The following is a 14,190-nucleotide window of genomic DNA, read 5'->3' as shown; positions in this document are numbered from 1 at the left end:
AAGTGACAAAAAGCATAATCTGAATCGTAGGATTGGTGTGATTTCTACTTTTGACTTTAACAATTACATCTATGAATATACATTTCAGTAATGACTAGAAGGAAGGTACATAAACAAATGGCAGCAGTCACCATCTCTGGAAATTAGGAATTGTGGTTCATTGTTGTTTCTTTTATTGTAACTTTCTGTTTTGTAAACAGATTCTACATAATGAGCAAATATTACTTTTAGAAACAGAAGACCTCTTTGAAGAGTCTGTATTCTAGAGTTGTTTTTTTGTGTGTGTCTGATAAAAAGTGCCAATATTTAAAAAGTAGAGAATCAAATCAGATTTGATTTAAGTGTAAATTACAAGTCAGGCTGGTTTGTACTGAATGTTACCTTTGAACTGTCAAGAAAATGAGAATGACTTCTACTTGGTCGCAACTTTGTTAACTCCTTTTTACAATGAATATGCTTAAAATGTCACAATATCATGTGGACATTTAATTATTAGGAAATATTTTGTGTTTTAGGTGCCTTCATATCAAGATGTTATTAAATAAATTAGATATTACAGCTGAAGATTTTTTACTTTCTTTTTCGTTTTAATGATGCTCCCCTTCCTTTCCCCTGCCGAATTGTCAACTGTGAAAGAATATGTATAATACAAAGTTGAGATGTGATTTTGGTAACATAAATAAGAGAAAAAATTTTTTCTATGTATTCTTTTCTGTAGATGATGAAGGAAAAATATTGTAAATTCTGTATTTGACATTGATTCTGCTCCACATATACGTTCATCATGTAAATCAGTCCTAAATTATGTTGGTAGGAATATTACAAAACTAAGGAAAGCAGAAAAAGGACTCAAAAAACATAGCCACAAATATGTAGGGAAAAAAACTCACCTTGTATATACAATTCAGTAATCCCTGAGAGTATCATTTTAGTACAATATTTACACTTGTTAGTTCAGGCCTGGGTCTTCAAGAAGAAAAGTGCAAAATATGTTTTATCATTTTCATATTTTTATGTCTAAAAATAAAGTATACATTAAAAATTTTTTATCTGTAAATTTAAATTTTTAAATTTTAGTCTTAAAGCCATAAACTATTCATCTAGAAAGTTCACATATCTGCAACCCCTTTGTTTACTATTCCTGTCAGATTACTGTTTTAGACTTTCCAAATAATGTTTATAAAGCATTTATTGGGAGAAAAGCAAGATATTCCAATTTTGTGTCATTATTATGTATAGTGTATCTGATAAATCTGAAATACAAATAACTTGTGTTTTTTTTTTCCCCTTTTGTAACTCAGACTGTTGAAGATCTCAAAATAAAGGTGCATAATCTTTACAGGCACTTTTTTAGAAATAATATTTTCATAGTCTACACAGTGTACACTAAAATTTTGTTCTTAGTAAAATATGCATTTGTAACTTTTATATTTTAATTTTTTAAAACCAGAGTCCTTACTGGAAAGAAGCCCTTAACATATTAAAACTTGTGGTGTCCCGCTCTGCAAGTCTCGTCGTACCCAATGATATCCCCAAGACCTATGGAGGAGATATAGGTTCTCCTGAAATATCCTTCACTAAAATTTTTAATAATGTCTCTAAGGAGTTGCCTGGGAAGACCTTAGATTTTCATTTTGATATATCTGAGGTAAGAGGCTCAGGAATTGATATAGGTGCTCTAGTAGGAATTTTCATTTGCTTGTTTCTTCATTCTCTCATTAAACAAGAAGCATTGATTGGGCTCACACTCGGTGTTAGACACTGTGATAAACACTATGAAAATGGGATGAGGGCTAGGGAGAAGCCCTATTGTCAGGTAGCTTACAGTCTCTTGGGGAAACAGGCAAATAAACGTTGTGGTAAGTGCTTGACTGGAAGTAAATTAAAAGTGCTGTGAGAATACACAGCATCTACCTAAAGGAGTGGTTTCAGGAAGGAGTTAGCATCAGAGCTGAGTGCTGAAAGATGAGTAACAGGCATATGTGGCAGTTTGGGAAGGGGAGGTTAAATCCAAGAAAAAGGAGCATGTGTGTAAATAAAGACTGTAATTGTGAGAAAGCATGGTGTTCCGGAAACTTTCAGCCAGTACTGCATGCCTTGAGTACAAAGTACAGAGAAAGGAGGCAGAGCACGATGAGAGGTGAGGCTAAAGGCATAGGAAGGGGCAGGATCACAGGACTCTTGCATGCCATAGTAACAAGACAGTTTTTATCTTAAAGCAGTTGGGGCCCTTAAAAGGATTTTTAGCTGGAGTAGGAAATATTAGGATTTGCATTTTAGGAAGATCACTCTAGCAACAGGATGCAAAGTAGACCAGGGAGGAGGGGAGGTAACTTGGTGAGGAATCTGTTAGAATAATTTGGGCAGAACATAATGTGGGACTGTCGCAAGGCAATTGCAGAGGACATGAAAAGGGAAGGGATGGTTTACAAAAGACTGTGGAAGTAACTGGTGGATTTGACTGGAAGGGAGGGGGTGCTGAGTGAGGAGGAGGCATCAAGGATCTGATGAATGGCCTGGACAGATAGTGAATGTTGGTACCGTTCAGAGAAAATGAACGCTAGGAGAACAGATCTTAGCAGGGAAGCAGAGGGTAATGAGTTTAGTCTGGACATGTTGACTCTGAAGTGACAAACATACTAATGGAAGTGCCTCATGGACAATTAGATTTTGGGGACCTGAAGTTTTAAAGGAAAACTTGGGTGTAGGTAACAGGACTTCTCAGTGCTGTGTAAGTGGATAGCTAAAACCATGGAAAGAAAACAAGGCTAAAATAAAATGAAATCTAAGTAGCCAAATATTTTAGAGGTAGACCACCAGTTCAGGGCCCACCAGTGCAGAAGGAAACCTAGAGCTTATGTTGCATTTTAATACAAATCCCCAGCCACCAAAAAAAAAAAAAAAAATTTTTTTTGACCCTTGCTGGGAATCCCAGTTTTTTTTTCTTCCAGCGCCTGAGCCCACTCTTGGTGCCATTAAAATGGTCTTTTGGAAGCCAAGGGAGGAATTTTTAAAGAAGAAACTTTGGTCAAGTATTGCAAGGGGGATTGAGAAAGATAAAAATTGAAGATCTAATCACTTTTGTGTTAATTAGGATTATATAAATTAAAATATTTTTACTGCAGTTTAGTCTTGGTATTAGAATTTATCCAAAACTGTTTTGATTATTTTTTTAGATAGTATGTTTCTTGGTAATTTTTTAGTTAATAACATCTGAGAATTTCTAGCATGAAGTACATAGCATGGGAACACGATAGAGAAGCTTGGTTTTCCTATTTATTCTGAATCAGAAATTGATCATGTAACTACTTTGTTTGAAGTAGTGATGCAAATTCTCAAAACATTTGATATACCTAGGGCCGGCCCGTGGCTCACTCAGGAGAGTGCGGTGCTGATAACACCAAGGCCATGGGTTCGGATCCTATATAGGGGTGGCCGGTTAGCTCACTGGGTGAGCATGGTGCTGACAACACCAAGTCAAGGGTTAAGATCCCCTTACCGGTCATCTTTAAAAAAAAAAAATGTGATATACTTAATTACAATTTGTTTCATTGAAAATTCCTCTGTACCTGCTATGAGTAGGCACTGGATATATACTGGAGGTACAGAGGTGATCACACATGGTCCAGGGGACACATGTGTAGTAGAAGGGACAGGCACGTAAACAAAAATTACCATCAGCATAGTAAATGTCCAAGAGATGGGGTGTGGTGGTGGTCGAAGAGAAGGCCTCCTTAGAAGTCTGGAGTCATCATTAAAAGACGATCAGGGATTTACTTGGTAGATATTCCATGCAAAGGGGGCAGTATGTGCCAAAACATAACTCCACAAAACAGCATGGTATGTTTGAGAAACAACAACAGGATCAGTTTTGCTGTCATGTGAAGTTCAGGAGGAAACTGTAGCAGTTGAGGCTGGTATGATAAGCAGGAAACAGATCAAAAAGGTATTTGTATGGCATGCAGGTGGCTTGAATGTTATTTTCAAAAGGAAATTCAAAACACTTCACAAAGCCAAATAAATATAAATGAGTTTTGGATCATTATAGAATTTTTACTAGAATAAATTTTGGAAATATTAAGGATTAGTTTTATAGTAACAAGCTACATAGAAATTTTCCTTTGAACTTGTCACTTATCTTCAGTATTCACTAAAGCACATTACTGAAACACATTTAACAATATGCGTTGAAAAAAACACCAGAATTTAACAGACATTAAATATGAATGGTGAGATCACAAGTCGTGTTTTAAAATCTTTTTTTGTATTTTCTGCGATTTCTACAAGGAGGATATATTTTATAATCATGGTGGGAGAAAAGGTAAAAGTTTTAGTTTTTAAAGAAAGTAGATTGTATTTAAAATAGGGATAAACCCTCTGAGAATCTTAGATGTAAAGTTGTTATTTCTATTAAGGTAAAGTCTCATGATAAAAAAAAAGATGATTACCTTTGATTTTTGTAACATCTACCTCATGTTAAGTAATCCCTCTCCTTTTGTTGTGTTTTGGTTGTTTGTAAAAAATGTCATTATAGATACACTGTTAACTCTTTTGTGTTGAAATATTTGAATCAAACACTGGCATTTTGTTTCTGTGTAGACACCAATTATTGGAAATAAATATGGCGATCAGCACAGTGCAGCTGGCAGAAATGGAAAACCGAAAGTCATTGCTGTCACTAGAAGTACTTCTTCAACTTCTTCTGGTTCTAATTCTACTGCCTTAGTTCCTGTTAGCTGGAAAAGGCCACAGTTATCACAGGTATGTAAAGAACATCAACACTGAACGTTCATAGAATAGAAGAATCGATTTTGTTATATGTATGAAAACTTGAGAATTTGTTTTATTTTAACGGTAATCCAAACATGTGAATTTTTTTTCCTTAGCGAAGAACAAGAGAAAAGCTAATGAATGTGCTTTCTCTCTGTGGTCCAGAATCTGGCCTCCCAAAGAATCCATCAGTGAGTAATCACAAAAGCATGTGCAGAGGTTTTTAAAATGGTGTAATTTCATGATGAAAGTACTCCGTCTCCCTGCTTGCCTTTTGCAACTTACCTTACTTATGGTGTTAACTAAGAATGAAAAAAGATATTTCTTGTCTGTTGTGACAGCTGGCAGCTATGCTACTTAGGTATTCAGTAGTTAGACATGAAGACCACATTCAAGCTCTGAATTCTTTGAAAGGGGGAGGCTGGCAGTGGCTGTGGGGACTCTGAGATCTCATATACAGAGTGACAAGGCTGATGGGTGGACTTTTTTTTTGTGTGGGTCATCAGGTTGTATTTTCTTCTAATGAGGATTTGGAAGCTGGTGACCAACAGGCTAGTCTGATTTCTACAACAGAAGACATAATCCAAGACGAAGAAGTAGCTGTGGAAGATAACAGCAGCGAACAGCAGTTTGGCGTTTTTAAGGATTTTGACTTTTTAGATGTCGAATTGGAAGATGCAGAGGTGAGGGTGTGAGCTTTCTCTGATAATATTTATCGAATAGTTACAGTTGTACGAGAATTAAAGATTTGATCATAAGATCCTTTTTTGAGGTCAGTGTAAGGTCAAAAAGGCAAAAATCTAAATTAGGAACTAAATGTGATTCCTACAGTTAGTCAATAGACAGAATGGGCATGAAATGAAAGAGGAATATCCAGTTTTTCATCCTTATCTTTAAAATATACAGTAAAAATGGGTTTCTTCAAAATTATTTTTTTAGACTGAAATGTTTTACTTGAGCAATACAAATTAATGTGCAGCAAAATAGGAAAAATTATATTAGAATTGATCAAACACAATTTTAAAGAGGGTGGCACTTATCACTAAATCGACTATCAAGAAGGCTTTGGCTTTCTAGAGCTCCTCTCTCTGACAAATGACTGAGATTCTTCCCATGACATTCCTAACCAGTTTCTTCTTTATGATGTAGCTAACTCTCTCAAATGCCTCATTTCATAATACTCAGAGCGCTTTTTCCTCTAAGTTGATTTAGTCCAGAATATATTGATAGCTAGGTCAGTTTAGATGGTATAATTTTAATATAATAGGAATTAGAATGCAAAAAGGAGATTGATTAGCTCACAAAACAGAGCTAGTCCAGAGTTAGAGCTGATATTGAGATATGGCTCAGTGAGGTCTCTGGCTGTTTCTTTGCAGTTCTCTAAGATCTGCCCTTCTCTGCAAGTCAGCTGGACCTCAGACCACAGCAAGATGGTTGTCAATGGGGCTGGCTGGTTAGCTCAGTTGGTAAGAGTGCGGGATTGTAACACCACCAAGGTGAAGGGTTTGGACCTCCTTACCGGCCAGTCACCAAAAAAAAAAAAAAAGATGGCTGTTACCGAGGTGTGTGATGTTAGTCCACACACAACAGTGTTCATAGGAAGTAAGGGTCACTTACAAAATTGCTCTTAGAAAAAAGTGAAGAAGTTGCCTTCCTAAATGCTCTTAGCAAACTTTTTGTCACATCTAATTGGCCCAAATGGAGACACATGCCAATTTCTGAAACAGTCACCGTGGCAAGTAGAGTAGGATTGTCCTCGTTGTCTTAGGCTGTTAGGGACCCAGTCCTGTAGCTGAGGGCAGTTGCCTACACATGAAAAGCTATGTCAAGTAGGTTAAAAAAAAATTGTTTTTCACTCCATAATTGTTACAAATATCTATATTTGAGAAGACCAACATGTCTTAATATGAAGTATCTATACCATGTCTTGATATATCTTTTTCTAAAGAATCAAAGCTCATTCATACAGCTTGTATGCATTCAGCTCTCTTAAAGGGATGTTTCCTATAGCTCTATTAGGTGAGGTGGAAGAATGAAACATAAGGGCCTGTGCCATATCACACTGTTAGTTGTTAATAGGAGACCACTTTAGGGAAGTGAGTTCTACCCCCCAGTATGCTTCAGCCTCCCCTGCAGACATGAGGCTATGACCACAGTGCCTCAGAGTCCTCTTGACACCAGCTGAGGGGTAGCACAGGCTCCTATACATATAATATTCCATCATTTACATATTCCCAAAGATACAATTGTAGAGGTTAATAGGAATCTAAGAACAAGCACAAGGTACTTCAAAAAGTTCATGGAAAAATGGAAAAGACAATACGAATCTTTCCATGAACTTTTGGAAGATCCTTTATATTATTCAGCACCTTGTAGGTCAGTGGCTTTTAAACTTTTTTTTGATAGTAGTCTACATTTTACATAACATTCAAGTATATACATAGACACACCTTTAAAACAAAGGCTTCAAGAACATGCATCCTTACTCTATGCTATGCATACTTATATTTTCTGTTCTCTTCCTTTTCATTTCACTTTTTTTTCCCCAAAAAGGGCAAGTCACCACACTCTAAAATTGATTTCCCACTCATCATTTGAAAAATGTATTGTAGGATATAGGCTAGACTTGCACAACCAGGCAAGAGAGTGGGATGGGTGGAAGAGAACTGCTGCCCTACCTCCAGGCCGTGAGTAGCTTCTAAATTCTTCTGTAGTTATTTGCTTTTTTCAGTTCAGAATTTAAATTTCCAAAGGCACATTCTTGACATTTTTGTAATGGTAAGATTTTTTTTTTCTGTTTGCCTTTTTTTTTTTTTTTTTAAAGAGCACTGTAAATGCTTTCACATTCATCCAGTACTCTAAAATGTCAGAAGTAACAAATACAGCTTTTTACTCATAGAACCATAGAATGGATTAAAGATGCTTATTGTAGTTCTGTCTTTAATTCAAGTCTTTGTGATCTAGGGGTTGGGGATGATACTGTTAACTGATGCCTTGTAACTAGGCCAAATCAAATGATACAGAGTTTCTAAATCCTGGATGTAGTCTTGCTGAAAACATGGTAACAGGAAATACTTTGTTTGTTATAAAACAAACCTAATCGTAATGAAACTTCTAAAATACCCCCAACTTTGAAAGCCCAAGTGTGTATTCATTCATTCATTCACCAAGTATTGAGGTTTGTTGCCATTACTATGTGTTATGCTCCATAATAATATTTGAAATGATATGTTCTAGGAAGGTGGTTTTCAAACTCTGACCTTCAGGGCCCTACAGCTTCCAAGATACCATGAGAAACAGCAGGGAAGGATCCAAGGGCCAGTGGGCAGAGCTCCTGGACAACTTCGTCAAGAGTAGCTCTGGTTTTGTCAGTTTTGCACAACCTGAACTTTCATCTGAAAGAAGTATTACTCTTCTTTATTTAAAAAAAGAGAGAGAGAGAGAGAGAGAGAGAGGAGCTGGCCAGTTAGCTCATTTGGTTAGAATGCAGTGCTGGTAACACCAAAGTCAAAGGTTCAGATCCCCATACAGGCCAATCACCAAAAAACAAAACAAAACAAAAGGTTTGAAAACCTCTGTTCTGGACAATCCCCTTCTGAATTAAAGGGATACAAATAAATCACATTTTGTTAGCCAAATTAGTGTCATTTGTCATACCAGGGCCTAAGAAAGATTGCAAGAATTATATCCTTACAAAAGGAAGATTAGCTTAGAATAACAGAAACATAATATATAAATCTCTAAGTGGGGTGAAATTGAAATTTGTCATATTTCCTCTTGACCTTTCACCATTGGCAGCAGTTATGTTTTGATAGCTGTGATCTTAATTTTAAATTATTTTATAGTAAAAAAAAAAAAGACCATTGAAGTTAGCCAGAGCCATCCTACAGACTAAAGTAATCGTGACCCTATATGTTGTCAACTGAATGTGGGTATTTTAAGTCAGTTTTTGCATTGTATCAAGTATAAATCCATGTAAATTTTGAAGATTTTCTTAAAGTTTGTGTTGCCAAAGTGTATCATAGAAATGTTGTTTTAAGTGTCTGTCTCTGACTTTTTCATAATATATTTTGGATAAAATAGTAGTTTGAATCACATGTTGGCTTCCTGCACAAAGTGTAATCCAGAGCTTGAATCAGTCTTTGGGTTTGAGAAGTCACAAAGAGTTTTCCCCAAAGGTGTAGTGTTTATTTAAATGTTTGTCTTCGTTCTTTCTAATTCTGTGTGTTTTCCTTTTTGCTAACCAGGAGCTGCAGGTAAGTTGCAGCCTGGTGTTGTGGATTGTTTGTCGTCATCTGTGATGTATTTATCTTCTTTGTGGTCTCATTTGTGTTTGTGTGTTAGAATAGAAATGGCCTAGATAGTAGATTTAGTTGGTCCCCAGTAATACAAGACGGAAAGTCAAGAAAATTCTTTGGTTAAAACAGGTTATCAACCAAATAATTTTGATCTCTTTAGATATAAATACTTAATGATGTGTTAAAAGTTGAAAGAAATTGAAGGGCTGATTGAAACTCTGCTTTTGATGATGCATTAAGTATCTTTCATCTTGGCATATGTTTTACTGGTGCATCACATTTACTACATTTATAAACGTATATTGAGGTCTTAGAAATCATGTCTTTCTTTTTCAGGGTGAAAGTATGGACAATTTCAACTGGGGAGTCCGCAGGCGCTCACTGGACAGTATCGACAAAGGGGACACTCCATCCCTCCAGGAGTACCAGTGTTCTAGCAGCACCCCCAGCCTAAACCTGACAAACCAGGAGGACACAGACGAGTCCTCAGAAGAAGAAGCGGCTCTCACGGCCAGCCAGATCCTGTCACGCACACAGATGGTACTCAGCCACCTTTTCCTCCAGTGACAGTTGGTCTCATTTTCTGCTTATCTTCCAGTTTAGTAGTTATTGTTTCTTGATTTTCCAATTTTCATTTCAGTATGGGTAGAATGCACACACTGAAATGAAAATATAAATTTCGTTTGTAATGGAATATTCTGTTATTCATGACAGACCTCAGCCTGTAAAGTTGATACTGTGCGCCCATCAGCAGCTGAGATATATTTTGTCTCAGTTCTCTCCTAGTCATGGTGAGCTGTTCTGGGCACTTGCAGAGGCCCTCATCTTGAGTGACACATATTTTTGGTACCAGTGTGAACACCGGCACCATTTAATTCACCACCTGAGTTTCCTTTCTAGTTAGTGTAGTGTGGAAGGACAGAGTGCAGCTTTGGTACCTTTCAAGATCAAGTCAATTATATGGAAGTTCTGGCTCATATCCCAAGGGCCAGAGGGCAGAGATTTAAAGAGTGAGTGACAAATGAGAAAATGAAGGCTGCAGGTGTGGTCTGTTCATTCAAAAGCGTGGGGTGCAAGGAAGGCTGAAGACTCAGTGACAGCAGGGTGGAAACTGGATGACAGCAGCATGAGGGAAGAGAAGGCACGTGGATGGCCACCACGGAACATGACGAGGAAGCAGCCAGTGCAGACCAGGCATCAGCTATGGGCACACGGCTCTTTCATGCTAAACTAAACTGTTGCTCTTTTCATTTAGACCCATTTGCTCCACACTTGTCTGCTGGTAAAGTTCAGGGCCTGAGCTGCACTTAAGATGCAAAGTTGTCAGTTTTTGGTTGGCTTCCTGTCATCTCTCCTGTTTTGACATCTCATTGTTGCCCCAATATGTTTTTCAACTACCTCCCCACCCCCACCCCCATTATTTAAGTGTTAAATGATAAGCTGCTGCTGATAACAACAGCAAGAGTTATCACTTACTGAGTGTTTACCATGCGCCAGCCTCCATTCAAGGTATTTATATGTATTGGTCACTGTAACTGTCACCCCAGCCACACAAGGTAGGTACGTATGGTTATTGCAGTTCTGCATTTTAAGTGACTTGTCCCAGGACATACAGCTAGTAAGTGGATTTGAACCATGCAGTCTGTCTCTAGTTCCCACATGCTTAACCATGCCACCTAAGCTTAGTCCTCCATAGGATGGTTTTCACGTGAAGGAGTGGTTGAGTGACTGGTGGCAGTGACTGGCTGAATGAGTCACAGTCAGTGCCCTAGAGCCAGACTCTAGGCCTAGAGGCTGGCTGTGCCTCTGCAGCTGTGGCTAATGTTACACAAACTGTTACACAAAGTGTGGCTGTGCCTCTGTGTAACTGTGCAACCATAGGCACAGAAGTTGGCTTTCCTTGCTGTGTAACTGTGACCAGGTTCCCTAACCTTCCTTTAAAACAGGACTCTTGACAGCATCTGCCTCATGGGAATTTTATGAGGAGGAAAGCCACCTAGCATATAGTAAGTGCTTCATAAATGATAGCTCTTGTGAGACCCAGGGCAGAACTGACTACATATAAGGTCAACCCTAGTCATGGTGGTACTGAGGTAAAAATAACTTGAAGTTGTTTTTTTCTTCACAGAAAAAAATAATAATTTTTGCCTTTATGAACTCCAAATCATAAACTTGATATTTCTTATATTAAATATTGACTCTGAAAGAAAAAAGTATAACCCTGCTTAAAAGGAAGTGTAATATTTTCTTTTTTCTAATTAATAACTACTACTTTTCAAAGAAAATAAGCCCCACCAACGATGGACTACCATTATAACAACCTTACATTATTTTCCTCATTCTTTGTGTCTTATTGAAATTGTGTGGTACAGGTTTTTGCCTAAATAAGTGAATGGCCAGTTCAGGCACACATACCTGCTCCCCAGTTAAGACTTCTCCTTGAGAATTCACTCCATGCTTGATACTGAAGCCACAGGGAGGTAAAAGGGCTCCTGTCTTCACAAATCCTCAGACCAAACACAAAACGTTACCATAAAAATATGAATTTTAGCCCAAGGTTAACATAGTTACCTAGAGTGCTTCTAATTTGATAGTTTTTGTTTAGTAAAATTTGACCTATATTAATGCATATTTAGTTCTGCTGAGGGGTTAGCTGCTTGGATTAACACCACCTATTCTGTTGTAGCCTGGATGGAAAGAAAGAAAATCTTAGGAAGCCACAGAAGCTCTTTACAACTAAGCCCCCAAAATATTTTATGATACAGAACGTTTCTTGTACCTTTTGTGGGTATCACTGACTCATAAGTGAATTCCTCATTTGACGATCTCTCCTTTCAGTTAAACAGTGACTCTGCTGCAGAGGAGACAATGCCAGACCATCCTGACGTACTTCTGCAGTCACAAGACTCCACTATCAGCATCACAACAGAAGAAGTGCTTCAAATCAGAGATGAGACCCCAAGTTTGGAGGCTTCTCTAGATAGTGCTAACAGCCAGCTGCCTGAGGTGGGGAGCATTGGGGGCTGGTGCATGGCCAATCCAGGCTCTTTTTAGTCCTTGTTATATCCCTTGCTTTTCTTTCAAAAGAGTTGTCATCTGATACACTAATTATTTGATTTGTTTCCAGTATTTCTAACCTGTTGGGTTGTTTTAAATGAAGTAGTCAAATCCAATTTTTTTTTTTTTTAAAGTTGATAGATTAAGGAAATGACCTACAGGTTAAAAATAATCCTGAATGGATTTAATGGGCATTTTGCATTGCAGAACATGATTAGGTCAATGTACAGGTGCTTCTCTGGGGATAGCAGGCATCATCTGTGACGCTGTTTTCTCGGAAGGGCCGCTTTTGTGTTTTTCTTCTCTTTTCGCTTTGTATTGGGTTTATGTGATTGGTGCTGTGATTGGGATCAAAACCTCAGGCCAGCTGTGTTAGCAGTTGGTTAAGTGAAAGCTTTTAAAAAGACTTTGGAAGCACTAGTATTATGTTTTTTGGAAGGCCTGTGGAGCCACATTCCAACCTAATGACTGACCAAAAATAAGTAAGTATTAGTTTTCCTAGTGTTTTTTTTTTTTTTTTATCATAGATACTTTTTAAAAATGTAATTGCCATAGCTCTGTCATATGTGCTTTATACCTTGATAAAGTATTAGGAGAATATTATATTTTTGTCAGTGTTAACCAAATTAATATAGTTATTTGATCTACACTAATCTAGTTATTAGATCTATTATTTTAATAAGACGAATTCTCATGTTCGTTGTTGGCTGACTCTTTCACATATTAGAACCCTCTCTGTAACTGTAAGTAGCCATATGTTGAAATGAAGGCACTTTGCCTTCCTTATTAGCAATCTTTTAAATGTTCATACTAGGATGGCTATGGTTTAGACCATTCAATTCGGCAAACATTTATTGTGATTTCACTAGATGCCAAGCATTCAGCCAGGTGCTAGAAAGAAGAATAGAATATGACCCTGTTCTCAGGCAGTTCACTGTATATTAAGGGAGACAGAGAAGGTTTAAGAAAAAAAAAAAAAGATTACATTCCATTATGAGAAATTCAATAATAGCTATGTTCAAGGCTTTGTGCAAACTCAGAGGAGAGGAATCACCTACACACTGGGGGTGATGGGGGTAAAAGACAGGCTTCCTGGCAACCAGGACATTCCAGGCAGAGGGACGCCATGTGGAACAACATGGCCGTGGTGAACAGCATGGTATGTTCACGTAACAGCAGGAAATTCAGTATTTCTAGAAAATAAAATGGGGAAGGGGAATGAGAGGAGGAGCAATAGGAGAGGTGAACAGGGTCTAAGACATGAGGGGTCCCATATGCCCTACTAAAGACTCAGACTTTATCTTGAGATAATAGGAAGTCATGTGGATTTTCATTCTTTCATGAGATACCTATTATATGACAAGCACTGTGCTAGACACCTAAATGGAAATACAGGGCATCTGAGCATTCATTCATTTACCCACTATTTATTGAGCCTTTACCACATTCTGAGCACTGTTCCAGGCACTGAGCATACAGCACCATGTGAAACAGATAAAGGCTCCTGGTTTCATGGAGCTTAATTCTAGTAGGAAGGACAGATAATCAACAGGTAAAACAAATAAGATATAAATAATAAATAATATAAAGGATCATCTTATTACTCGTACTAAGAAAATCTAACAATAATATGGACTTGGGTGAGGGAGAAAGCTAGGGTAACACTGAGGTAAAACCTAAGTGACAAGGGAGGAGCCTGCTCTTAATGATTTGGAGGAAGAATGTTCCAGGCAGAGGAAGCAGCAGTTGAAAAGGCCCTGGTATCCCTGAAGAATAACAAGCTGGCCAGTGGGGCTGGAGCACAGTGAATGAGAGAGGCTGGGATGGGCCAAGGCACGCTCCTGGTGGATCTTACAGGCCACACAGCAAGTAACCACTGGAGGTTTTTAAGCAGAGGAAGGACGTGATCTGATTATGTTTATTTTTTTAAATCTCAGATTTTTTTCTTTTTTGTGGAAGATGCAAAGTAGGTTCTAGTAGCAGCCACATAGAGCTTGTAGTTAGTTGCCAATCATCAGGGAGGGTTGCAGTCTCATCTGTATTTTTGTAAAGTCTCTGTGATAGA

General features: G+C 37.8%; 1 protein-coding gene across 6 annotated transcripts in view; it reads left to right on the top strand.

The window, feature by feature from the left end:
- Positions 1 to 14,190, top strand: part of FRYL (FRY like transcription coactivator) — a 236,325-nt gene that overhangs the window by 200,103 nt on the left and 22,032 nt on the right. For all 6 annotated transcript variants that reach the window (XM_063107741.1, XM_063107739.1, XM_063107740.1 and 3 more), the window contains 6 exons: positions 1,451 to 1,648; positions 4,600 to 4,761; positions 4,887 to 4,961; positions 5,277 to 5,453; positions 9,405 to 9,608; positions 11,907 to 12,074. In XM_063107741.1, coding sequence (XP_062963811.1) covers positions 1,451 to 1,648; positions 4,600 to 4,761; positions 4,887 to 4,961; positions 5,277 to 5,453; positions 9,405 to 9,608; positions 11,907 to 12,074 — 984 coding nt within the window. The remainder of the gene's footprint in view (positions 1 to 1,450; positions 1,649 to 4,599; positions 4,762 to 4,886; positions 4,962 to 5,276; positions 5,454 to 9,404; positions 9,609 to 11,906; positions 12,075 to 14,190) is intronic.

This window comes from Cynocephalus volans, chromosome 9 (assembly GCF_027409185.1).
Source record: "Cynocephalus volans isolate mCynVol1 chromosome 9, mCynVol1.pri, whole genome shotgun sequence".
Lineage (NCBI taxonomy): Eukaryota > Metazoa > Chordata > Mammalia > Dermoptera > Cynocephalidae > Cynocephalus > Cynocephalus volans.
This window is presented reverse-complemented; position numbering and strand designations above follow the sequence as displayed.